Consider the following 26,831-nt stretch of genomic DNA (forward strand, 5'->3'; position numbering starts at 1 on the left):
ATTGTCCAGATAGAATACCCAAAGTTTGAAGAAAGGAAAAAAAATAAAAAATATGGCAGCCAGAATATCCCAACTGCACTGAAAGTCGGCGTACTAACACCCTGACACAGTAGATGCAGTCCTTTGTTAGTTTCCACGGTTCTTTCTTCACTTTCTTTTTTGTATTTTTTTTTTTTTTATACACGCCACTCCCTCACTACGTGTAGCCTTAAATCAGCGCACGGAGTGCATCTAACATCCGGAGTCTCAGAAACTTGATGATCATGACGCGCTGCAGGTAGGAAATGCGTGTTTAATGCATCTGTAAATGGTGACGTGTGGCTAAGCCTCGAGCGCATAAGCGAGCCTCGAGCAGGTGTGGGTCGCAAGGCTTCTCTCGAGCAGTCTTTAACTCGAGGGTAAGTGCGAGGCTGCAGGCGGCCGTTTATTATTGCATTCACTCGTAGTGCGCAAGGCGTCTCTCATATAATTTTTTTTGTTTTAAGTGATCCTTGAGAATACGCACGGAGCCAATGCGGCGGTGAAATACTGCTGGTTGGAGTTCGTCAAGCTCTCGTCGCCACATGTGGTAGTTGAAGATAAAAGGATCACGCAAAAAAAAATCCATTATGTTTATCTAAAGGTTTATTCGATTTATCCGTGTAGCGAAGACCCCAACCACCAACACTTTCAGCCGTCAACTCTCTTCTCAGTTCCTTCTCCTCACTCCCTCTCACACATTCCTTTCTGGAATCCGGGAAGATTCCAGAACATAACACAAGACACCACACCCACTTTAAATAAAAAAAAGAAAAGTTGACCTGATGAAGGGGAAATTCAATCTAACTTGATGACTGCTCAGCTGGTTAATGCGATTGCTACAGATGTGTGTCTTTACAGTATCAGAATTGAATCCTGGTTGGCGCTGTGGGGAATAGAGACTTGTGTATTTGTCAGTGGCGTCCACTAATTGAAGCATGGGGGAGGAAGAGGGGGTATCCAGACACACCTGCACACTCGTGCATTTTCCTGTGCGCGCGCGCACACACACACACACACACACACACACACACACACACACACACACACACACACACATTCATAACATGCACTCTCATATATACGTTTGTACATACACGAATGCACCAAACGTAAAAAACATAACACTTTCTGCAGCGTCTGTGGAGGGAAGCCTCAGAGGTTCATGAGGGTTGGGACTGCTGGCTTCTCTCATTGCCTGACTGTAAGTCAGCCAATGAGATGCGGCACTCCCTACCTTTTCACAGAGTGGGATGGTGCCAGTGAAAGTTGCTGACCCCACCCCACTCTGTGACGAAGTTTCAGTGATAGGGTGATTCAGTGTTGAAAACTGAAGCACCTACGTTTGAGGCTATCAGTGACACTCCCCCTGATCATGAGGGGGAAGTTCTCCAAGCACTTTTTCAGGCTGAAGGGGTCACGCCCATAGGAGCTGTGACAGCTGCACCCCAGCAAAGTTCAGCTCTGGCAGCCAGTTGCCTGCACATGTATAGCACCTGGCTGCCTGTACATAGCGTTTTGGTCAGGCTGACCTTTCCTCAGCCTGACAGACACTGTTTAGGTCCAGAAACAGGTGGAGAGGAGTGCTAGCGCGCCTGGTCCTTAGTTAGTAAACTTACTAGGGGACGCGTATAGGTCGATGAATCTTTTGAATCACATAGAGTATCCTAGTCATGCAGTGATCACTGAACCGATATCCAACAACAATAAATCAATATCAAACACGTAAGAAACCACAAAGGAAAACCATACTAATCCAAAAATAACCACCACTCATGAAAAGGTTAACAATCTTTATTCCCTATTGATTACAATTCTGATCAAAAGTTAATTTTGCTTTTATTAATCAATATTTATTAATCATCAAGGTAATCAGTATTCTCCAAAGAAAATCATAAGCAACGATGCAGTTCATAAGTCAATGTTTTTCGACGTTAATGGAATAAATAATTCAGCAATTCAATTTGTCAGTCATTGTCACTGTCAACGTCTCCCCTAACAGCCTACCTAACCAAGATTAGCATTAGCATGTGGGTCTTCATGCGAAAACAATTTAGGAAAAAATATTAATTTGGAAAAATCTACATAAGAAGGAATTTCTATGAAACAGCGCAGTTGGTATCTAGACGAAAAGGCATAAATTAGTCAGTCACTTTTTCATAGCTACCTATCCAGGATGGATCAGCAACGAGTCAGTCTTCGTCCCCAGGTCATCAGTGGTCAGCTAAATATCAGGCTCACAAAGTATAAGCCCAATTATCAGCACTTTGGACAGCGTCTCCTGACATCATCAGCTTTTTCCTCGCAGTTCTGAATTCCCTCCCCTTGTCATGACTTTTTATTAAGGTCTCCCAGTCCGTCCCACTAATTGCTAATTGGTCAGTCTTGTCGGAAGTTATGACTCTAACCTATAGTTTTTATTTACCGAATCTTTATTTCTGCATGGGCTTCAAGCCCCCTAAATTAGATTGGTCCTTCTTGTGATGAGAACATCATCCGGCTCTTCAGGTAACAAAATTGTTGCATACATAGTCTTTAGTCAGTGCCTCTATTGTTCAAGTCCTGGGAAAGTGCATTTACCCTACACTACACATAATTGTATCAAATTGTCTTAATCATCTACTGTCCGCTGGTACATTGCAGAATGTTCTAGCAGAGCCATCTGAACTCTGCACAGTTCAAGGTCCTTTACTCCGGTTACCAGTCCTCGCAAGCTTTGTCAAGTCTCCACGTTGTAAGCAGACAATACCCAGTGAACCAGGCCTTTAGTTCGGCTAAGTTAAGAATGCAAATTAACACAAAACATAAGTTATACATCCAGTTATGATATATTCATACATTTTACATAAATTATCTCATTATTTAGCATCTGTTAATACACATGGTGACCACTCCCCGTGGGCACATTTTCGATTATACATGTTATTTTTTTTCTAATGTTATTTTCTCTACGCATTTTTCTCATTAATGAACACGTATTAATCATTAGAGCTTCTTAAATTAGCATATCTGCTCCATCAGGGGCATGGTCCCGCCACTCTTCTGAACGGACCACTGCTGGTTTTTATAGTATTATGAGGTCCCAGCCTGTGACAGGAAGCACTGTGAATATGTAAGCCATTACTTGCAGCAAAATGCCCAGAAAGATTTAGGCCCACATGTAGCAAACTCCGAGATTACGACTCGGAAATTGCGAGTATGTCCGACTCGCAATTTCCGAGTCGCAATCTCGGATGCAGAACGGTGTCTCAGACACCGTCTGCGACTCGCTATGGGGTCGCAAAGACCCACCTCATCAATATTAATGAGGTGGGTTGCATTTTGCGACCCCATAGCGAGTCCCTGCACTCACAGGGATGGTGGCCTGCTGAAGTCAGCAGACCTCCATGTCTGTGACTGCTTTTTAAATAAAGCATTTTTTTTTTTTTTTTCATTTTGCAGCCCGTTTTCCTTAAAGGAAAACGAGTTGCAAAATGAAAAAAATACCAAAACCATTTGGTTTCGTTTTTACAGAGTAGGCAGTGGTCCATGCCTGTTCTGAAAAAATATTTTTGTCGACATTCACAAAGGGGAAGGGGTCGCGGTCACAAAGCAAGTCTGAATTGCGATGCGAGTCGCAAATAGGAAGGGAACACCCCTTCCTATTTGCGAGTCGCATTCACAAATTGCGAGTCGGTACTGACTCGCAAATTTGTGAATGTGCATCGCGTTAGGCTGTTTGCATGGCGCAAACTGCGATTTTCGCAGTTTGCACCATGCAAACGGCTACCTACATCTGGCCCTTAGTGTTTAAGATAAAACAAGTGCTTTCAAAATATTTATTTTAGCAATACACTGTTATCAATTAAAAGGAGACACTCAAAACAACAGCTGGCAACAATCTTATATTACCTCTCAAAAGTAATTACTCTTTGTCAGCATGAGGTTTTCAGTGACTCCTTCAGTTATAATAAATTGCTGCCAAGCAGTATTTACTTTTGCTAATTAACTAATAATTGAGCACATTAATTTTTCTTTCAAGTAGCAGGCACCCTGGTGGCAAGACATTGTTTTCATTAGTCCTCAGCCACTCCTGCAGAGTCAAAGCACAGCAAACCCCCTGCATTCCTTTCAGCCAGAGGCATCTCAGGGTCAGAATTAACTGTGCTGAGACAGTTGTCTTTTAACAAAAAGTAAGAGAACTGTTGACGCAAAATTTAAAAAGCATGGCCATGTTGTTCCACTCGCCTCTGAGCCACTTCGACCCCTGCACTCAAATGCAGTACAACACTGTTTTTGTAAAACACATTTTATGTTTTTTTTTAATCTTGAACTTTTGCATAGCATAAGCAAAGTTCCTCGGAATGGAATTGTTGTGTAGCCATTTTAGCTGTAGTTTTATACACGTTTTTTTTAGCAAACTAGGCCTGCCGCTGTGCACTTTAACCTAGATATGTTTTATTTTAGCTTTGTTATATTATTTTAACAATAGTCACATTTGCGATCTTGTTTTATTTTCTCTATCTAGCTGTTCTTCGCCTAGGTCAGAACTGCATTCTTAAACAAGACATTTCTTTCACTCTGTGCTTTTCTCAAGGCTGCGGTAAGATAGGTTGCTGGCAAAAGTGGAATGCGTTGTCTCCAATGTTCAAGAAACATACACACTCTAACATTGAGATCCTTTCTTGGAACATCAACTGTTTTATCATAAAAACACGATTTTGACCCATGTTCTTTAGAGGGAGATTCCAGCCAGATGACCATGACTGTATGCTGATTGCTTCACTGCAGCTGCTTATGTAGACTACAGGCCTCTTGCTCAGGTATGAGGGGTGATGTCTTCCCAGGGAAAACCTGAATGGCAGAATTAGAGCTGAACATGCTGTTCTCTAACATAGCTTAGGTAGGAACTATCCTTATAAACTCTAGTGACAACATGGTAGCGTAATGTTAGTGTTTTACTCTCCTTGTCACAATCGTAATCTTATTATGCTTCATTGTCCTAGTTATTGCAATATATACCTTATTGTCTAAGATGCAGTTACTTCAATAAAATCTTATTGAACCATACTCTGCCTCTGACTGTCCTTGCATATGTGAGACTAATGTAGCTGAGAGAAACGGATGAGATCTGAATGACCACGATTCCCCTGAGGGGTCCAGTCATCCCTGCTGTTGGGTGGAGATGAGGCACGGCTAGTTAGCCGGAACAAAACCCGGATTAGGCTGACAGGTGTCACATTCTGCGGGATCAGACTCCGTCCCCCACAGTGATTTTGCCGCCTGAATCCAGTAGCCTCATTAGGATAATGAGAACCTACGGGACAGAATAATGTGTAGTGGAAAGTTAATATATGTCATGGTATCCTTTGTATAGGATTTCAGTTGGCCAGAGCTAAAACACTTATAATTCAAACACAGCATAACTTGCAGTAGGGCCTTCACTTCAGATTTCAAGTGATGACACGTTGAGGAACGCTGAGCCTCAATAGGGTTTATTTCAAGGCATCGCTACTGACAGAAGAGGTCCACGGCCAAGTGTCTTTTTAGTACTTGATTTTGTGGTTCCTTCTACTCTGATCAGCTTCTGGGTTTGGCCCGCTAGAGGTTGCAACAACTTACTGTAGTGTCTGACAAGTAGGTTGTTCCCATTGATGCCAAAGGGAGACCCATAGTTTGTTTGTCCTACTATCCTACCTAGTCAGTCTCCCCAAGTGACTACTATCTGGTGCATTCTCCTCTTCCGTTATAGTCATCCTTCATCTACCCCTTTCTCACAATGTGTTCAAACTTGTACTAGCACATCTCACCCTCAGGCCATATCTGGTGTCCTCAGTCCTCACTTAATCTCAGTTTGTAAGATCATGCTCCATGATGTAGTCCATATAAAATTTTCTGAACTTCTGGGTCAGGGAGTAGAGCGCAAGATCATCAGTACTGCTGTTTTACTGCCGGGGAGCTTTGAGTCCTGGTGCACAAAACCTCACGACCATAACGAACGGCATGGCATCCAAACTGCTCTGTACTCCAGTAGTTGTAGCAGCAGTACAGGTGCACCTTGTGCAGTGGGAGTGGTGGGGGGCATGAGGGTCTAGATCCAGAGCTGTTGGTAGGATTAACCCCTTCTGTGCCTTGGACGAGATGATCTCGTCCAAGGCTACAGTTCCCCTGTGCCTTGGACGAGATCATCTCGTCCTAGGCACAGGGGAACTTGGGGGCGCGCTAGCGCGCCCCCCGTGCACCCCCCCCCTGTGACATCAGCGTGTGAGCGCGCGCTGATTTGTCACAGGGGCCTCCCTAGTCGCGCTGGAAGCTCTGCTTCCAGCGCGATTGAAAAAGAAATGCAAAAGCATTTCTTTTTCAATCACTTGGGAGGCCCGGAGGGGCTTCAAAGGGAAGGAAAAGTATTTCCTTCCCTTTGAAGTCCCTCCAAGGGTTTCAAAAGCCGGATTGCTTGCAATCCGGCTTTTGAAACCCCACTAGACACCAGGGATTTTTTTTTTTTTATTGAAACAGACAAAAGGGAGCGACCCCTTGGGCAAGGGTCGCTCCCAGGGGGGGCATTTTTTTGAGAAGGAACCTCTATGCACCAGGGACCATTTTTTTTTTTTTTTTTTCTTTTTATGTTTCATTTCTTTTTTTTTCGGTGGGGAGCGACCCCTTAGGCAAGGGTCGCTCCCCTTGGGGGAAATTTATATTTTGGCCATTTCTGCCCCCCTTGGGGGCAGATTGGCCTATTTTGATGAGGCCAATCTGCCCCCAAGGGGGGTAGAAACCACTAGACACCAGGGAATTTTTTCTTTGCGTGAATTTCACACAAAGGGAGTGACCCCTTAGGCAAGGGTCGCTCCCTGGGGGGGAGGGCAATTTATTTTAGGACATTTCTGCCCCCCCTGGGGGCAGATCGGCCTATTATTAGGCCGATCTGCCCCCAGGGGGGGCAGAAACCTCTAGGCGCCAGGGCAAATTTTTTTTTTGTGTATTTTTTTTTGTTGTTTCTTTTTTTAGAGATGGGGAGCGACCGGGGGGACAAATTTATTTTAGGCCATTTCTGCCCCCAGGGGGGGGCAGAACCCTCAGGGCACCAGGGCAAAAATTTTTGTTGTGTTTTTGTTTTTTTTTGTTTTTTTCGAGATGGGGAGCGACCCATCAGGCAAGGGTCGCTCCCCTGGGGGGCAAATTGTATTGAGGCCATTTCTGCCCCCCTTGGGTGCAGATTGGCAGATTTTAGGTCAATCTGCCCCCAAGGGGGCAGAAACCACTAGGCACCGGGGATTTGTTTTTTGGCGCCAATGTCACGCAGGGGGAGCGACCCTGTAGGCAAGGGTCGCTCCCGGGGGGGGTGGGGGCTGGGGGGGGGGAATTTATTTTAGGCCATTTCTGCCCCCCCCTGGGGGCAGATCGGCCTATTATTAGGCCGAACTGCCCCCAGGGGGGGCAGAACCCTCAGGGCACCAGGGCACATTTTTTTTGTGTGTTTTTTTTTTTTTTGTTTGTTTGTTTTTTTCGAGATGGGGAGCGACCCATCAGGCAAGGGTCGCTCCCCTGGGGGGCAAATTGTATTTAGGCCATTTCTGCCCCCCTTGGGGGCAGATTGGCCGATTTTAGGTCAATCTGCCCCCAAGGGGGCAGAAACCACTAGGCACCGGGGATTTCTTTTTGGCGCCAATGTCACGCAGGGGGAGCGACCCCGTAGGCAAAGGTCGCTCCCGGGGGGGGCAAATTTATTTTAGGGCATTTCTGCCCCCCCCCCCCCTCCCGGGGCCGGCTGAGCTAGAGGCCAAACTCCACAGGTAGGCACTTTGCAAAAAACACCTCTGTTTTCTGTGAAAAAATATGTTCTGTCCACGTTGTGTTTTGGGCCATTTCCTTTCGTGGGCGCTAGGCCTACCCACAGAAGTGAGGTACCATTTTTATTGAGAGACTTAGGGGAACGCTGGGTGGAAGGAAATTTGTGGCTCCTCTCAGATTCCAGAACTTTCTGCCACAGAAATGTGAGGGACATGTGTTTTTTTAGCCAAATTTTGAGGTTTGCAAAGGATTCTGGGTAACAGAACCTGGTCCGAGCCCCGCAAGTCACCACTCCTTGGATTCCCCTAGGTCTCTAGTTTTCAGAAATGCACAGGTTTGGTAGGTTTCCCTAGGTGCCGGCTGAGCTAGAGGCCAAAATCTACGGGTAGGCACTTCGCAAAAAACACCTCTGTTTTTTTTCCAAAATTTAGGATGTGTCCACGTTGCGCTTTGGGGTGTTTCCTGTCGCCGGCGCTAGGCCTACCCACGCAAGTGAGGTATCATTTTTATCGGGAGACTTGGGGGAACGCTGGGTGGAAGGAAATTTGTAGCTCCTCTCAGATTCCAGAACTTTCTGCCACAGAAATGTGAGGGACATGTGTTTTTTTAGCCAAATTTTGAGGTTTGCAAAGGATTCTGGGTAACAGAACCTGGTCCGAGCCCCGCAAGTCACCACTCCTTGGATTCCCCTAGGTCTCTAGTTTTCAGAAATGCACAGGTTTGGTAGGTTTCCCTAGGTGCCGGCTGAGCTAGAGGCCAAAATCTACAGGTAGGCACTTCGCAAAAAACACCTCTGTTTTTTTCCAAAATTTAGGATGTGTCCACGTTGCGCTTTGGGGTGTTTCCTGTCGCCGGCGCTAGGCCTACCCACGCAAGTGAGGTATCATTTTTATCGGGAGACTTGGGGGAACGCTGGGTGGAAGGAAATTTGTAGCTCCTCTCAGATTCCAGAACTTTCTGCCACAGAAATGTGAGGAACATGTGTTTTTTTTTTAGCCAAATTTTGAGGTTTGCAAAGGATTCTGGGTAACAGAACCTGGTCCGAGCCCCGCAAGTCACCCCTCCTTGGATTCCCCTAGGTCTCTAGTTTTCAGAAATGCACAGGTTTGGTAGGTTTCCCTAGGTGCCAGCTGAGCTAGAGGCCAAAATCTACGGGTAGGCACTTCGCAAAAAACACCTCTGTTTTTTTCAAAAATTTAGGATGTGTCCACGTTGCGCTTTGGGGTGTTTCCTGTCGCCGGCGCTAGGCCTACCCACGCAAGTGAGGTATCATTTTTATCGGGAGACTTGGGGGAACGCTGGGTGGAAGGAAATTTGTAGCTCCTCTCAGATTCCAGAACTTTCTGCCACAGAAATGTGAGGAACATGTGTTTTTTTTAGCCAAATTTTGAGGTTTGCAAAGGATTCTGGGTAACAGAACCTGGTCCGAGCCCCGCAAGTCACCCCTCCTTGGATTCCCCTAGGTCTCTAGTTTTCAGAAATGCACAGGTTTGGTAGGTTTCCCTAGGTGCCGGCTGAGCTAGAGGCCAAAATCTACAGGTAGGCACTTCGCAAAAAACACCTCTGTTTTCTCCCAAAATTTTGGATGTGTCCACGTTGCGCTTTGGGGCGTTTCCTGTCGCGGGCGCTAGGCCTACCCACACAAGTGAGGTATCATTTTTATCGGGAGACTTGGGGGAACATAGATTAGCAAAACAAGTGCTATTGCCCCTTGTCTTTCTCTACATTTTTTCCTTCCAAATATAGGAGAGTGTGTAAAAAAAGACATCTATTTGAGAAATTCCCTATAATTCACATGCTTGTATGGTCACCCCGGAATTCAGAGATGTGCAAATAACCACTGCTCCTTAGCACCTTATCTTGTGCCCTTTTTGGAAATGCAAAGGTTTTCTTGATAGCAATTTTTTACTCTTTATATTTCAGCAAATGAATTGCTGTATACCCGGTATAGAATGAAAACGCACTGCAGGGTGCAGCTCATTTATTGGCTCTGGGTTCCTCGGGTTCTTGATGAACCTACAAGCCCTATATATCCCCGCAACCAGAGGAGTCCAGCAGACGTAACAGTATATTGCTTTCCATAATCTGACATTGCAGGGAAAAGTTACAGAGTAAAACGTAGAGAAAAATTGATGTTTTTTTCACCTCAATTTCAATATTTTTCTTTTTCAGCTGTTATTTTCTGTAGGAAACCCTTGTAGGATCTACACAAATGACCCCTTGCTGAATTCAGAATTTTGTCTACGTTTCAGAAATGGTTAGGTTTCTGGGATCCAGCATTGGTTTCATGCCCATTCCTGTCACTGACTGGAAGGAGGCTGAAAGCACAAAAAATTGCAAAAATGGGGTATGCCCCAGTAAAATGCCAAAATTGTGTTGAAAAATTGGGTTTTCTGATTCAAGTCTGCCTGTTCCTGAAAGCTAGGAAGCTGCTGAGTTTAGCACTGCAAACCCTTTGTTGATGCCATTTTCAGGGGGAAATCCACAAGCCTTCTTCTGCAGCCACTTTTTCCAATTCTTTTGAAATTTTCACTGTATTTTGGCCAATTTCTTGGCCTCCTTCAAGGGAACCCACAAAGTCTGGGTACCTCTAGAATCCCTAGGATGTTGGAAAAAAAGGACGCAAATTTGGCTTGGTTAGCTTATGTGGACAAAAAGTTATGAGGGCCTAAGCGCGAACTGCCCCAAATAGGCAAAAAAAGGCCTGGCACAGGAGGGGGAAAAGGCCTGGCAGCGAAGGGGTTAAACTATATGGATCTGGGATTGGAAGGCAAATTGAATGCTCTCGCATGACCTCCAGGCCTACCAGTGTATCTCTTCTCTCACTTTGGAGGAGCCATGGCCACAGTTAAGCTGTTGACTTTGGAGAGGTCAAGAGGTCAGTCGAACCCACTGAGGCTCCTTCCTTTACCTCTCCACATGTTTTTGTGCAAAAATAGTCAAGCTGGAGTGGAGACAGTCAACTGTATGAGTATGCTTATTATATGCCTGACTCCCTCAATTCTAGCACCTTTTCAGATGCAAGACTGATATACAAATGACTCTGAAGGAAACAAGAAGTGTTCCCTTGTACCGCAACACTGCAGCTGCTTGCAATTACAAGTACTGTGTGCAATTAACTTGGTCCGCAGGCTTTCTAAAACCCTCTTTCTTGTTGATTGCCGCCTCTTTATTTTGGAAAAGGGCCCGGTAGGGTTTTAAAATGGTATCTTGTATGAGAACTAAGCATGGAGTTCACAACATTAGCCCTTTTATCGCATAAAGAACTAATGTGTAGTGTTGTTGTGCTTTGAAGCTGGAAAAAGCAACCCACCAGAAATCAGACAAGCACGAACTACGAGCCTGACTGTTTGAAAAAATACACTATGCACATGTTGTTTACTCTTTGAAGTTTGTTTTAAAATAGTGTCTCTTCCAGCCATTAGTGAGCTCAATTACAGACAGGAATGTATGTATGAAAAGTAAAAACAAAACATGTTCTTTACATATTTTAACATTATTTTATTAACTTGTTTTTGTAAAATGTGCTGGTTCGACGTGGTAAGTGAGGACTATAACGAGGGCGTGCAGTTTATTTGTTGTGACGCCACTTTCTGTGACATAATTGATATTTACACATGTAATTAATCCCCGCCATTTTTCTTACGTCTTGTGCCCTCATCTGAACCCTTCTCTGTCAGCCTTTGAGGTAGTTCTTTCATGTGAGTGACTCTGATCCAGCCCTACCGACCTTTCATAGGTAATCCTGACAATTGGCTGGTGCTTACTCCTGCAAGTCTCCCAAATGTAATGCTGACAGGTGATACATAGATCCACGTCTGTCTATCTGTTATATATGATCCTGACAAATTGCCCAATGTCTTGTCACTTTTAGCCAATATAGGCTGTTTTTCCAACTTCACTCTGAGGTTCGTTTTTTTACGTTTGGGCTACAGACTTTTAGCAGTCTTGCCAACGTCTTGTAATAAATCGTAATAATAATAAAAAAATCATATCTTCTTCTCCCATTTGTCTCTTCAGCTGCTATTTATACTTTGATTCCGGGCACCACATAACACAGCAAGGGATTTACTGATAAACGGTAGAGCACATAGAGCTTTCTGAAGGGTAACGTCCTACAATATTTTCCTGGGACTACCTGCCTTTCCCTGAAGGTTGGGTCTGCTCGGCTAGTTACATCTTGAAAGTACTATTTTTACAGACTTGAATTCTGCTTGGAGATTACTTACATACCTGACGTGTAATAGTCTGACTGTCCTGTCCCGAGGAGACCCACGGACTTTAGCCACTTCGGCTCCAAATGTTGACTTTGACAGCTGCTGGCAGGGCTGATTGTTTCCAAATGACTAACAAACTACACAGTTGGTCTCATTCAGCAGACTCTCCATCCAGCCTGCAATCTGCTTTGTTGCACTTCCTACGCCTCCCCACATGAGCACCTCCTTTTACTGTGCACTGCGCCATAAGCACTATTTTAATTCAGATTCCACTGTACCAGGGGCAACTGTTAGGGCTTGGAAGTGGTGGGGAGTGAGACCAGTGATTGCAGTTTGTTGTTCAAGCGTCAGGAGCGAGCAGGCCTTTTCCACTGGGGTTTTGGGGAATTCTCTTCCTGAGAATATTTTTTAAACCTTGGTGTGAAATGGTGCATTTTCCAGCACAACATTCTAAAAAGGAAACCAATAATAAAAAGAAAAGCATTGGCAATACCAAGAGGTTTCTCCTATACAAGAGTTATTGGTTTTGTCAATGTCTTTCAGCTATGTACAGCAGCGTGGACTAGCATGGTGTAGAATGGCTCAGAGTGGCATAGAGTAGAGTGGTTTAGAGTGGAGAGGACTGGCTTAGAGTACAGTAGAGTGGAGAAGGGTAGATTTGCATGGGTAAAGTGAAGTGGTATAGAATGGAGTGGCAAACATTGGTGTAGAGTGGACTGGCAGAGAGTAGAGAGTTGCAGAGTAGAGTGCATTACTGTAGAATGTAGTGGTGCAGAGTAGAGTGCCGTATAGTGCACTGGGGTACAAAGCTGTAGAGTAGAATGGTGCAGAGCAGAGTGTGGTGGCGTGGATTAGAGTGTAGTATAGTAAAATGGTGTCAAGTGGTGCAGTGGCATAGAATGATGCAGAGTAGAGTGGTGCAGAGTGCAGTGGTGTAGAGTAGCATAGAGTACACTGACATAGATTAGAGGGGTGCTCAATAAATTAGGGTGGCATAAAGTGCAGTTGTGTAGAGTAAAGTGGCATGGAGTGCATGGAAAAGTTCAGTGGCGTAGGGTGTTGCAGATTAGACTGGTGCGGTGCAGAGTAGAGTGGCGTGGAGTGCAGTAGTATAGAGTACAGGGTAGGGGGATGGGAGGGATTTGGACTGAAAACACAAGCATTCATATGGAGTGCTTGAACACAAAAAAGTAGCTCCAAAATAGGAGTAGTGAATGGACCCAAGTACTTCATCCATTCTCCAGGGGAGGACAAAACACAAGAAGAGGACATCATGCTCGCATGCTGTGACAAACTGGGACGAAGGAAATGAGAGCGAACAGTAAGCTACGGACGGGCTGTAAACCTGCAGTAGTGTAACAAAATTCTTGCAGAGACAGCACGTGTGCTGTCTAGGCAAAACTTTATGGCAGAACAGTTCTTTTAGTATTTTCGAAGGAAAATTAATAAAATAGTTTTGTACAATTTCTGGTTTGCAGTTCGAGTTTTTCTTCCCCTTGGGTATGGATACCACGCTAGACAGCCGGGGATCTCCATATTTAGTGTAAAATGGGAGGGAGACAGGGAAACCTTTCTAATGGCTAACTTGCACAAAGTGAAATCCGAAATCCTTGGATCATTCCTGGATTCCCTGCTTGACCGAATTGTATGATCCTAGGGAATTGCTTTATTTCACTGTGCCTCCTTGACTTTTATTATCACAATTAAGAGCATCTTAAGATACTTCAGTTCAAGATGTGCACTATACAAAAATCTTTCTTGTAGATATTTTAACAGACTATAATGTTACACACCCTCCCCTAACTGTGATAATCACCTACGGCACATATAAGGTGCACTGTAACCTACTTGCTGTTAGCTCTTTTCTGCCATAGTGGTCAGGACATTGATGTTTTATGTTTAAAATAGCTATCTAGTGACTGGAGGGGGCCGCACAATCCTGGCTTCTGGAGGGAAGGCGCAGGAGCTCCCGTCATGCTCCGCACCTGAGAGAGACCTTGGGGGCCGCGTATGGCGGCAGGACGCGCTGCCGGAACTCGTCTCACCTTCACCAAAGGATAGCGGCTCTATCTCTGCTGGAGAAAGCACAGCACCGAGCGGCAAGCCTTGCAACACCGCTCGGTGTCCCCGACAACGACGTGCGTGGTGCTCAAAGTACTGCTGCCCCCCCCCCCCCCCCCCCGCCCTCAATACAGCTACCGGCTGGAGGTTGGGGAACGATCATCCCGAGCCTGCAGGTGCGCTGGATTGTGTAATGCGCGCCGCTTCTGGGAGAGGTGCCACAGTGGTGCTGATTTACCGGCTCGTGTTCCTTCGTTTTTTACAGTTGCTTGGAGGAATGTGGAGAACTCTTTTCCCCCACGGCCACCGAAGGAGGGGGTAAAACGAGGAGCAACTTTAGTAAAGTGCTGCTTCCAGATGTTCAGATAAGTGCCAAAGGATTGGGGGGTTGGAGTGGAGACCCCCTTTTTTTTTTTTTTTTTTTGGTAGGCATGTTGGAAGTGACTTATTGAATCTTGATTTGCATTGCTTTAAGACCCAAAAAACTGTAGCTAAAGACTGCAGCAATGCACAAGATTTCTGAGAGCTTATCAGTTTTTGGATGTGTTCTAGCCAATCATATCTCTAGCCTACCATTGGGGCGCAACTGAAGTGGTCCCTACCCAAGTGGATGTGGCAGTGGCTCCTCCAGTGCCACCTTGACTCATTTCACTCTACTCTACCCCCGCCTCCTGGCTCTGCTTGTGCTACAAATCAAGACCATTTCTTTTCAGCATTCTTTTTTTTTTTCCCTCACTACAATGAAACGCATGACGTGAGATACAGGGTCTAAATCTCGGACAATGGGCAAATTTACGAAAGGATCTAAATCTAAGACCCTGACCTCAGCTTCGGGAAGGCTCCGGCAAAGCTCTAGCCAACAGGACTCAATAGCCCTCTCAAGGGAATCTCCTCAGACTCAGAATCTTTTATCATCCATCTCAAGTCCCACTTCCATGTCTGAGCTCAATATCCTGGAGCTCGTGGAACTGCCTGCTGAGTGTTCATTACGATCTATGGAGCCATCTCTTCAGCTACACTCTCAATCCTCCTCTACCTTCCCGGTAGGCGCAGTCATTGAATCCCCCTCAGCATCACCCAACACAGCAACACCAGGCAAACTCCCTCCTGACCGTCTTCCAATTCCCCCAACCTAATGCGAATGTGAAACAATCAGCGAAACCTGCATATCCCTTGTTTTCAAACTCTAATAGCAACCCTAAAGAAACACTCATATCAAGTATGAGGGGTGTAAAAGAAGGAGGGATGGAGAGGAGAATTCTCTCAAGCAAAGCAATTATGTCAAACACTGGGGAATCATTTGCTTTGGCTCTAAATTCTGGAGCCATGGATGGAGCCATGGAAGGACCATGGAGCCATGGAAGGACCATGTGTAGAAATTCCCGCTTCATCTGGAGTCAATTCAAATACAAATATGAGGTCACCCCCTGGCTCTTCTTCTAACGTCCTGAATTCAGCTTACATAATAAGCGGGACAAACCTGTCAGCGGTGGAGGATTTGATGGGACAGATTCTGGTGGAACTTGGAGCCATAAAACTCTCCCAGGAAGAGACTCGTAGAGAGACAAAAGACCAGTTTACTCAATTGAATACTCATTTAACTCTTCTCTCCTCTCGAGTCTCACAGGTGGAACCGAGGGTCTCCGACTTAGAAGATGCAGAGAATTTAATAGAATCAACAACTTCTCGGATCCAATCTGAATTGGAAGACCTCCAGTTAAAACTGGATGAAGTAGAGAACAGGTCCCAGCGTTCCAATCTCAGATTTGTAGGGGTACCAGAGGGGATTGAAGCAGCCTCATCGGTGGCTAACATTGTCTCGGAACTCATCTATAGTCGTCCTCCCGGATAGGGAGAAAATGGGAGGGGACCTCACTATCATGAGGGCTCATAGGGTACCCTTCACCCGCCCTGTTAACTCTAAATATCCACACACCATTTTCGTTAACTTTGGAGATTTTCGACTTAAGGAGCAAATTCTCTCTCAAGCTAGAAAAGAGAGGTAGTTTAAGACTGATGACCAGTTTACTTTTCATATTTTTTCAGGCATGTCAGTTGCGGCAGCACATCGGCGCCGTGAGTTTGTTGGTCTAATAGACTGTTTCAAAAGACTGGGGGCGCCGGCTGGTATCGTGCAACTTGCTAAACTTAAAGTTTTACATAAAGGCCAGGTGAAAGTTTTCCAGAATGTTCAGGAGGCAACTAACTTTTTGGAACTCTTAAAAAAAGCAAGTAGGAGGTACTAGATAAGGGGGTGAGGGCTAGAGTGGGGGGTAAGAGCTATCCTTAGCCATTTTACACTGTACACTATAGGTCTTTCTTGTAAGTATTATTACTATGGTCAACAACTCTGCTGTCTGGTGGGAATATTAGGCACTAGAAGTTAATAGGGGGTGGTCAGGTGACGGATTACTGTTCGCTGAATTGCGGCCACACTGCTCTTTCTGAACTAGGTCTCTAGGGGGGCCATGTTCACTGCACCCAATTTTTGGGTTCATGGGTGAGGGTGTGGGGAAGGGGGGTGGTTCATTGTCCAGTGGGGTCATGATGGGTTGGACCCGCCAGGGTAGGGGGGGCAAAGGAAGGAGGGGGAGTCAGGGCGAGGCAGGGTCACAATGGGGCGGGGGGGCTAAAGAGGGGTACAGGGTTAGTGGGACGGAGCACAGGATGGAGCTAGATCAAAAAAAAAAAAAGCAGGTGGAGAAGAATCAGCTATATCCGATACCCGAGGTCAAGGTTCAGGAGGCGAGTGCAGGAGGAGAGTGCAGAGAAAAATGCAGTCACAACATAATCGTCCATTGAAGGGATGGGGGGAATAATCAGAAATGATCGGCTCCAGGTTTATAGTAGCCTCATGTAATCTTAATGGGGCCAACAATAATATTAAGTTCCAAGCGGTCCTTAACTGGTTGGCAACATCTCAGATACAAGTTGTCCTTTTGCAGGAAACCCATCTGAAGGTCAAAGGCAAGCTACCAAAACTTCCTGCATGCATCACCCACTCTTTTTTCGCGTCGGCTGAGGCTACAGTGCGAGTTGTGGCAATTCTGTTCTCTAGCAAATTTACAGGAAGGATAAAGGGCGTTTTTAGGGACCCACAGGCAAGGTGGATAGTAGTTACTACTTTAGTAGCAGATAAAGTAATCAATTTTGTTAGCTTTTATGGTCTAATAGAGGATGATGTAGCGTCAATGCAGGCTCTCTATAGACATCTGTCTCTACTGCCATGCTATTTTATAATAGGTGGCGACTTAAACATTATACCAAATATCCAATGGGACACTTCGCGGCGGAATAAAACACAGAACAAATCAAGAGCTTGTCAAATGCTCCGGAGAATGTGCACGGATTTAGCACTAGTGGATGTGTGGCGGGCCGATTATCCCCAGGCGAAAGAATATACATGCTATTCTAAAAGGCATAATACTGCTTCAAGAATCGATTACATTCTAATTTCATTTGCACTGAAGTGGCAGGGGTCAGGAATACTTACAAATCCTTTCTCTGATCTTTCGGTACCATGGGCTGACATTAATGAATTAGGAAGTCAGAAGCACCGTCCACAATGGCGCTTTGATAGATCTCTTTTGACAGACGAGTGTTGGCTAGCAAAGCTCAAAGCATCAGTTTCTGAGTTCTTGGGTGTAAATAAGAAGTCAACCTCTCTTTTCAATATTTGGGGGGCCACCAAAGCTTATATTCGCGGACAGGCAATCTCTTTTAAGGCCCATCGAGGGAAAGGAGCTCGTGAAAGAAGCAATCTACTCCAAACGGAGCTAGAACAGGCTCTGAAAAAGAAAAAGTAATACCCAGTCCGGAGACGGATTCAGCATTGGGCAGGGCACAGGCTAAAATAAGAGATTTCTATCGGTCACGCGAGATACTAAATAGGCATTCTAGCTTCCAGAGGCAATACGAAGAAAGCGAGCATACAGGTAGATTTTTGGCATGGTCAGTTAAGAAAAGATCCAATTTAATAAAAAGCAATTTTTGATGAGGAATTTGGAGTCATCCTGAAGAAATAGAAAAAGTATTTCTCTTGCATTACTGCAAGCTGTATACTGAGACGAAGCAAGCAAATATTTCGCAAATCAAACAGTATTTAGCCGCAGTGACTCTGCCAGGTTTAGACACAGGCGCCCAGAATGTATTAGCGGCCCCTATTACTTTTAATGAAGTGGTAGCTGCAATTAGAGGATCTCCTAGTGGGAAAGCACCAGGGGAAGATGGCCTCCCTGGGGAGGTTTACAAAATATTAGAGGGTCAAATCTCCAAAATACTAGTAGAACTATTCAACAAAATAGTAGAAGGAGCTGCGATTCCTTTAGAATTTAAGAGCTGTAGTTTTTAGCTTTATTAAAAAGGACAAATCAACGGAATACCAGGCTCATATCTTCTGATTCACTTATTCAATCAGGACTATAAATTGTTTACCAAAATACTTGCGGTCCGCACAGCTCAGGTGGCGCAAGGGTTAGTACACGAGGATCAATGTGGATTCCTACCGGGGAGGCTATTATCTACCAACACCAACTTTCTGGTGCAGGCAATAGACTATCTTTCCCACAATCATTATCCGGCAGCGATCATAATGCTTGATGCCGAAAAAAGGCATTCAATTTGGTCCAATGAGAAGCATTGTTTTTGGTCCTATGCAAGTTTGGCTTCCCAGTGAAGTTTATTAAAGTATAACATAGGCTATATGCAGGGGCTCAAGCCAAGATTTCGGCAAAACACAAATAGCAGGCCAGGTACAGATATCACGGGGCAGGCGGCAGGGCTGTCCTCTGTCCCCCGTACTGTTTGCACTTTTCATGGAGCCACTGGCTGCAGCAAGTCGACAGGATCAACATATACGGGGTCCGCTCCCTCTAGCACCTAAGGTGAAGTTATTCGCCGATTATGATTTTGTACCTTCAGGCGGACACACACAACATTGATAGAGCTTTTTCTAAGATCAAGGCTTATTCGGATTTGGGGGGCTACAGAGTCAATAAGTCTAAATCAGAGGCTTTCTTGTACAATGCAGAAATATCAGTCCTGCATAAAGATATTCAGGTAGTATCCTCGTCCCACAGTCCCATTAGATATTTAGGTATATATGTGTCCAGAGACTCGGCAGATCTGTTCCAGCTGAACTACACGAGGGTTTACAAAAAGGTTCAAAGACTACTGTCGCAATGGCAGGAATCTACTCTGAGAATTATAGAAAGGACCACACTAATCAAAATGATGATCCTTCCGTTGCTAATTTTTGTTTTCTCCAGTGTAGTTACGAGAGTCCCCAAGAAGTTTTTCCACAAGTTAGATTTACTAACCTGACAGTTTATATGGAACCACAAGCGGCCCCGGCAGCAGTTAGAAAAACTAGCCTTTTCAGTGGAAGAAGGGGACCTGGCACTCCCCAACTTTCTAACTACTATGAGGCTTCTATATTGGATTGGGTGTCAAGGGCTGTGCAAAACCCAAATCTTAATTTCTATCTAGATCAGATGCTGAGAGAATCAAGCATCCAGCTTACCCGATTTCTTAAGATTCCCTGTTCACCCAAACAGGTAATATATAAACTGCTGGTAATGTTGAAACTCAGTATTCTCCAAATACAGGCAAAGCACCAAATCTACAAGATCCATTTGATTATCCGAGTCAGGGATATATGGATGATAGGTTTGGAACTCAATTCACGCAGTGTCCAGGCATGGGAGGAAGTAGCTATCAAGACCTTAGTGGATTTCTACATAGGGGACCATATCAAAACATGGGTACAATGTATAAATGGACAAAGGGATATTCCAGCTAATTTGAAATTCTCTTACTGTCAAATCCAACACTACTTACAATCAATGGAAAAAGCAAGCAACAGCCCCTTTGAAGTTATTGGTCAGGCTTTCCATAAAAATCAAGCAGGTACTGGCAGATGGTATGAGACACTGCAGGGTGGCCATTCAAACAAGGCAATTTCTCAACTCTGGCTAGCGTAGAAAGTATCACGGGTTGTAAAACAGGGATACAACAATGGCACAAGCACAACAAGGTGTCTCAAAAACACACTTAGAGGAGCACATTTTTAAAAAATCGCCCTATACTCTAAATGGCTGCTATGCTACTCTCCCTCTAGAATCAAAGAAATGTACCCGGAGGCATTAGGTCTGTGCCCTCTTTGCCAAAGGACCCAGTGGGATTGGCTCCATATGTGCTTTGCATGTATTTACCTGGTAGGCTATCGGGAGGCAATTTTCCAAAAGATCAGTACCATGACATTGTACGAGATAGCCCCTAACCTGTTAGTGGCATTATGGGGTATTACGCAAAACACAAATTTGCCTATCGTATCTAGACAAATAACATGTGTGTGCACTTTGATCGCCAAATCACTGGTTCTGCAGGTGTGGAAATCATCAGTGCCCCCCACATGTGCGGCATGGGAGGCAAAGATGGAGGCAACACGGGTGAAAGAAAAACTACGCTCAGTGGACCGGAGTGTTATGCAGATATCAGGCTATATGGGGGAAGATGAATAATTCAGTGGTGGCGTAGGTTGTGTGGGGGTGGAAGTTGAGGGCCAAGGTATGAGATCCTGTTTCAGTAGGGAGTGGTTTGGATATTTTTGTGCCAAGGGTACTGGCAAGTACACAAGCTTTCAAAATAGATTTATGGATAATATTATAATGACAAGTGCAGCTCTACATTTCAAAATTATGCTTGTTGGATTTCTGTAATATGATTACACCTGGGCAAAAAAAAAGAAAAAAAAAGCTATCTAGTGGCTGAATGGCACCGCCTGAAACCAGGAAATCTGGGATCAGTCCTGGCTCCCCTCCTTTTACCATAATTGTGTGCTCCTTATTTCTCTGTGCTTCTTTGTCCTTAACCCCAAAGTACCTGCAGAGTCTGGCCTTGAACGGAGCTCGAAGTGCTCCTCCTGGAGCAAACTATCCCTGAATGATGCCTAGAGCAGTCCTGTAGGTAGCAGTTTAGCAAAAAGGCTTACCTGTGGGCAGGGCACAGGGTGGATGACTGAGTGCTCGGGTCAGGTGATGGATCCTTTGTTCACTTGGTCCATGCTGGATCACGCAGTGACACAGTTAAGAGTTAATTGCTTGTGAACCGACATCGCAAAGCTAAGCGTAATTGACATGCAGCCCCGCGTAGTACAGGGCTTCAGATTAACAAGGGTTACCTTAGAAAATGACACTTCTGCGCTACAACAGTGTGGCGCTCTATAGACCCTCGAAAACGAAAGGCCCGGGCTGGAAACAGTCGAGACTCCCAGACGTCTCTAAATATAGCACCCCTAAGCCATGCACATATTCTTGTTAACAAGTGCCTGGCCCTCTTTACAGCAAGGTCAGAGAACGACAGCCAGCCAGTATGGCACTGTGAATACGACATTGTATTTCCAACTTAAACAACAATTTTAAAAGTGGCTTTTTTAAAAATAGTAATATAAATGGCAATATAATGCCTGGTACAGCAATGCAGAAAATATGAAGAGCAGAGCCCTGACACCTAAAAATAAATAAAATAAACAGCCTCCCATGCATTGTAGTTACTCATGTTGTGTATACACCTGAATACACGCATTTAATTTTCCCAGCTGTGATGGTCAACGCTTGATCCTTGTGATTTATCTTTTGAAAACAAGATGTTCAGTTGCATTGATTGCCTTTTTCGGCACTTGTTTCAGGATTATTTTATGCAAACATGTATAATGATATATATCTGGAAACACTGTTTTTACAGTGTTGTTTATATCCTGGTTTTCATGGTAAAATCGGTGATGACCTATTTCATTTATATCTAAAAAGAAGTCCCATTCACTTGGCCTGTGCCTTTTACTTTCTCTTTGTCATTTGTTTGAGATCACATTACAGTTTTAATATATTTGATAGACCCCATGTTACCAATATGAGTTTGAAATAGCACAACAAGGAGGACTTTATGTCAGCCAACTTCAGTCGTTGGTTTGCTGAGTTTTCATTGTTTGCCATTGCTTGGAAGTGCTGTCCATGAAAGCCATGGCATTTTGCTTATTCTTACTCTGTTCCATTTATGTTGCCATTAAGATGGCGCCCAAGAGCTCCGTTTTAGACTGCACAAGCACTATGACTTGTATCTTGTAATTCAGAGTGAATGCACGTACTTTGTTTTATTAGCTTTTCCAGTGTGATGACAGTAATTGCTGAGTTATGGCCTATTTTCCTTAGGAGGTGTATCCTGTCCGTCTTTATGACAGGCTAAGGCTATTGATTGAGCACTATTTTTGTTTAATTTGTTTCACTTTGCTGGCTTGACAACGTTGTTGGATTTCCAGTTTTTTTCCCATAAAGTAAGATTTGTACACCGAAAATCTTTTTTTAGATCTGCACCGAAAATTCTGCCAGATTATCAAAAGTATCTTCTGTGCAATATTTTGCATTGTATGCCTTTTATATCTACCGCCTACAACACAAACCTATGTGAAGGTACTGTTTAACTCTGTTAATGTACATTTGTTCAACAAAGGGTCCTTAATTCCAACTTCCATATTGTTGTAGCCCAAGAGGTTGTTTCTTTATAGAGTTTGCTTTCTAGGACAACTGGGAGCAGCACAAAAGTCGCCCAATTATTATCAAACACTAACTCCAACAAAAAGCCAGCTCTTTTAACTTTGCCATTGTATGTTTAGGAAAAGCAAGATTGATTAGCTTAACCAATGCTTGTTTATGGCTGTCCTATGTGTTTATACTAAGTTTTCAGGTTAAGGTAATTCAAAGCCAGTAGTACCTTTCCTTATACCGATAAAAAATATTTCCCCCTCATGTGCCAGGGAAATGCTTGTTTTTTAATTTTGTTTGTGAAATATATTAGGAATAAATATAAATTAATCATTAACAGAAGGTTGCCATGAGTAGGCGTATTGACTTTGCTAATGCTTGTTCCTTTATGAGCGAGCGGTCTCAAGTTTCTGCATGTGACGTACATTTTGCTCATAACCATGAACTAGCTGCAGGTATCGCACTTGGGGGGGGGGGGGGGATGGGGAGGGGGGGTCTCTACATTGCTGATAGACTGCAACCCAGCCTGCCAACTTTCCGGGAGGAGTTTGGGAAAATAAGTCCAAACCTGAGATGATATACAAATTATGTTATTAGCAACAAAAGTAAGTAGTACTGTGTAAAGAAACCCACAAATTTCTAAAATCATGAAACACAGTTAGATAGAGCCAAGCCATTGACATCTGTCTCTCAAATGTTTTAGCTGGCTGAATATCAAGATATTCAAAGATAAGTTATCCTTGGGATATTAATTCATTCAGTACTTGGGATCACCTTTCAATACATTTTCAACATTGCAAGTGGGCAAGAACAATTTTTAAGGCATAATTTCTATCTGTCGGCATAGCTTATTGGGTTAACTAACCTGTTAGCGAAAGCTGTATGTAAATTGTAGTTAAAATCCTGGGGCAGCGCAGCCTCTAGACGGAAAGGTGCCCTTATCTAAGAGAGAGCTGAACCTGCTTTGGAATTCAAATCTCCTAACCTATTTACATTACTACTGACAGACCTACCATCCTTAACTACTTTACTGTCGTTCTCCTGTCACCCTTCCCACCACTTCTCAAGCTTATTGTGTTTACGTGACCTTAGAATTCTGAGGTACTATGTCCTGGGACTGATGTATATAGTTTCTTTGACAACTAGTTTATAAACATGAATATTTAAGAGTGATACCGTGTGCAACAAGGCTGCTGGATAATAGTAGTGCCATTAAGCCATTAAAACTTTGTGAAGCACTTTGATACTCAATGAGGGAGTTTTCCAAATATTATTCTCCTTTATGTACATTTATTTGCTTCCTATGTATTTGGGCATTTTTTTTTTCATTATCTGAACCCATTTCTTAATCTTCACCTTGCAGCATATCTGTTTTGGCCAAATTTCTTTGAACAGCTAATTAAACGTGCAAATCTTCACATACTATATTAGTAGTTTTTTCTTGTTAAATGCAGCAAACATTTAAAAAGAACTAGTCATCTCTTGAGCATGAAGCAACATTGCTTTCTCTTCTTTACATTATGCATTTTTTTTTTTTTTTCTCTAGGTGTTCCACACACTTACTGCATGCTACGGGTGTGTTTGAGCAGAGGTCCTCAAGTTTTCCTCCACACTCGGTCTTTGTTGGGTGCCTCTTCACGTACTTTAATGGATCTGAAGGCCCTGGTCTCCTCCTTGAATGATTTTGCCTCCCCGTCATTGGCCGAGAGTTGGGATAATGTGGGGCTTTTAGTTGAACCAAGTCCTCCCCATTCTGTAAGCACACTATTTCTAACCAATGATTTGACTGAGGAAGTGATGGAGGAGGCACTGCACTTCAAGGCAGATCTGATCCTGTCTTACCATCCACCAATCTTTCGACCTCTTAAACGGATTACATGGAAGTCTTGGAAGGAACGACTGGTGATTAAAGCTTTTGAGAACAGAGTGGCCGTTTACTCTCCACACACTGCCTATGATGCCATACCGAATGGAGTTAATGACTGGCTTGCAAAAGGACTGGGTGAGTTGGCTCTTTCACATACATTTATATTTAATTTGTTCCTGGCCAATAGATTACTGTTTCTGAAATGTGGGTGAAGTCTTTCTCCATCTCTGCCTAATCTATTGTTGAGCTTTCCGGGAGTTGTTCCTTATCCCCAAATCTTATTAAATATTTTGTAGAACTTTTTTATAGTGTGCCTGCACCCGATGTTCATGGATGTACAGCCACATGAGGACAACACCCCACTCTTTCTGAAGGTGTCAACAGCCTTACAGTCATTGAAAAATGTTTGGCAGCATGTGTGCATAAACAGTTTCCTAAGAAAATGGGGTTACTAGCTGGTACAAACATGGCTTGCAAACCTGGTAGTTAGGATTTTAACTTGAGGTTAATACCCTTAAGTATGTATAATATTGCACAAAAAGAAGATGAAAGTGCATAATCAACATATTTTTGAAACCTAATATTTTCATTTACATTTGATACTTGAGGTCAGGTCACTACGGAGGAAAGTCCAGCAGGCTCACTTTTTGGTTCATGACTAAATGTTGGAAACCATGTTTTACCTGGGCAACCAAATCCCACGTTAACACTTTTTGAGCCTTGTTTTTTTAGCCATTTACTGTTGAGAATGCTTGGATTCTGCGACCCTCAGCTTACACCTTGGTTTGAAAACTGCCCGAAGCCTTCTTTGCGTTCAGAAAATAATGTAATTGAAAACTCATAATGAAGTCGACCTGCATAGAATACTCACTCGCCTCCGTTTTTAGAGACAAGTATGGGCAAAGTGTGCAGTTGCCCAGAGCCCCCATGTTCAAAGGGGCCCCTGTGAAAGTGAAGTTTATGCTATCTCACTTCTGTTTATATCTCTATTGCAACTTTTTATATATATATTTAAATATTGCTTGGCATCGTGGGGTTTGAATAAGTAGATAATGGATAATAAAACGTAAGGTTGGTATGAACAGGGGCCCCAAAATACTTTTGCCCTGAGTCGCATCCGGCTAATCTGTACAACCGATGGCCGATGAGCGCGTATGGGAGAATTAGGCCCGATCTTGTGCTTTTTTATAGGGCTTGAATAAAACAATGTTTCATGTTCAGGCTTTTGTTCGGCGGAGCAGGATTAGCAAGATGGAAGTAGTTGTTCAGTTTGTTAGTTCCCACCCTCATCTGCCCACAGAGGAGAGCACAAAACAGCATTAAAAATGAGCCCACTGCACACCTATCAGTTTCACTCATTAATGGGCTTGCCATTCACAAATTCTTTGTTATCATTGGTAAATACTTAACGTTTGTTTCTCCTTGGGGGTTTTTTGTTACCGCCTGGCAGACTTATCCCTGTTATATTGATAATTGCACAATTGCCGGTACCTTTGACTGCGAGCTAACTTCTTTTTCTTTTTGTATCTCTCGCTTCGCACTCATACTCATGATGGCCATGGCTCTTTCAGTCAGCTCGCTTATGTCAACTGTTTTACTTTTCATTTTCAATTTAAGTGGCAAGAAAAATCCAGTTACAATGCTAATAGCTCTAACTCGAGCAAACACTAGATCCATTGCATTGCAAATGCTAGTTTACAGATCAACCACTATCTGGTTTACTCATCCATTTAAACAATGGTAAGTGATTATACGGGGTGTATAGCACTGGGATGGCCAGTATAGGTGAGGTCAGCCATGTTTTAATGATAGTCCTGAAACATAATTTACAATGAATCTAAATGGAACTCATTAACATACCCAGAGGTTGTCTTGAAAATCTGACAACAATCTTCCATTCTGGACCTAAACTGGGCACCCCTGTCTAGCACATATGTTATTCTGATTAGTCTACACAGTTTATTACGTGGCATTCAATATTGGTATAGAAATTTAATTTCGTACTTTGCTAAAAAAAAAATCAGGAAAAAACAATAAATAATACAGACCAATTAGTCCTAAACATCGGGATTGTGACGTTTAATATAAATGGTTCAGCTAACAATTTAGTGAAGTTATTTTTCTGATTCTTGCTATACATTTACTTTTCTGTAAAACGGCAGCTTATTTAGAAGCAGTTATTTGATGGGAATGCTTGAAGTGTAGATAGGAGATAATCTCCACATCACAAATGCACTTTACCTAATTATTAGCACATACTCCAGTGTAAAATGAAAACCTATAACAATTTCACGTAATACAGAAACATTATGTAAAAAAGTACTCTTGTTAGGTGAGAATTTGCTGCCAAACGATGTTACA

At 43.7% G+C, this 26,831-nt stretch overlaps 1 protein-coding gene across 3 annotated transcripts in view; it reads left to right on the forward strand.

Annotated features, from left to right (window-relative positions):
* The window catches only part of NIF3L1 (NGG1 interacting factor 3 like 1), a 179,298-nt gene that overhangs the window by 12,802 nt on the left and 139,665 nt on the right, over nt 1–26,831 (forward strand). For all 3 annotated transcript variants that reach the window (XM_069244286.1, XM_069244287.1, XM_069244284.1), the window contains exon 2: nt 24,150–24,605. In XM_069244286.1, the coding sequence (XP_069100387.1) occupies nt 24,170–24,605 (436 nt within the window). In that variant the 5' untranslated portion in view covers nt 24,150–24,169. The remainder of the gene's footprint in view (nt 1–24,149; nt 24,606–26,831) is intronic.

This window comes from Pleurodeles waltl, chromosome 7, assembly GCF_031143425.1.
Source record: "Pleurodeles waltl isolate 20211129_DDA chromosome 7, aPleWal1.hap1.20221129, whole genome shotgun sequence".
Classification (NCBI taxonomy): domain Eukaryota; kingdom Metazoa; phylum Chordata; class Amphibia; order Caudata; family Salamandridae; genus Pleurodeles; species Pleurodeles waltl.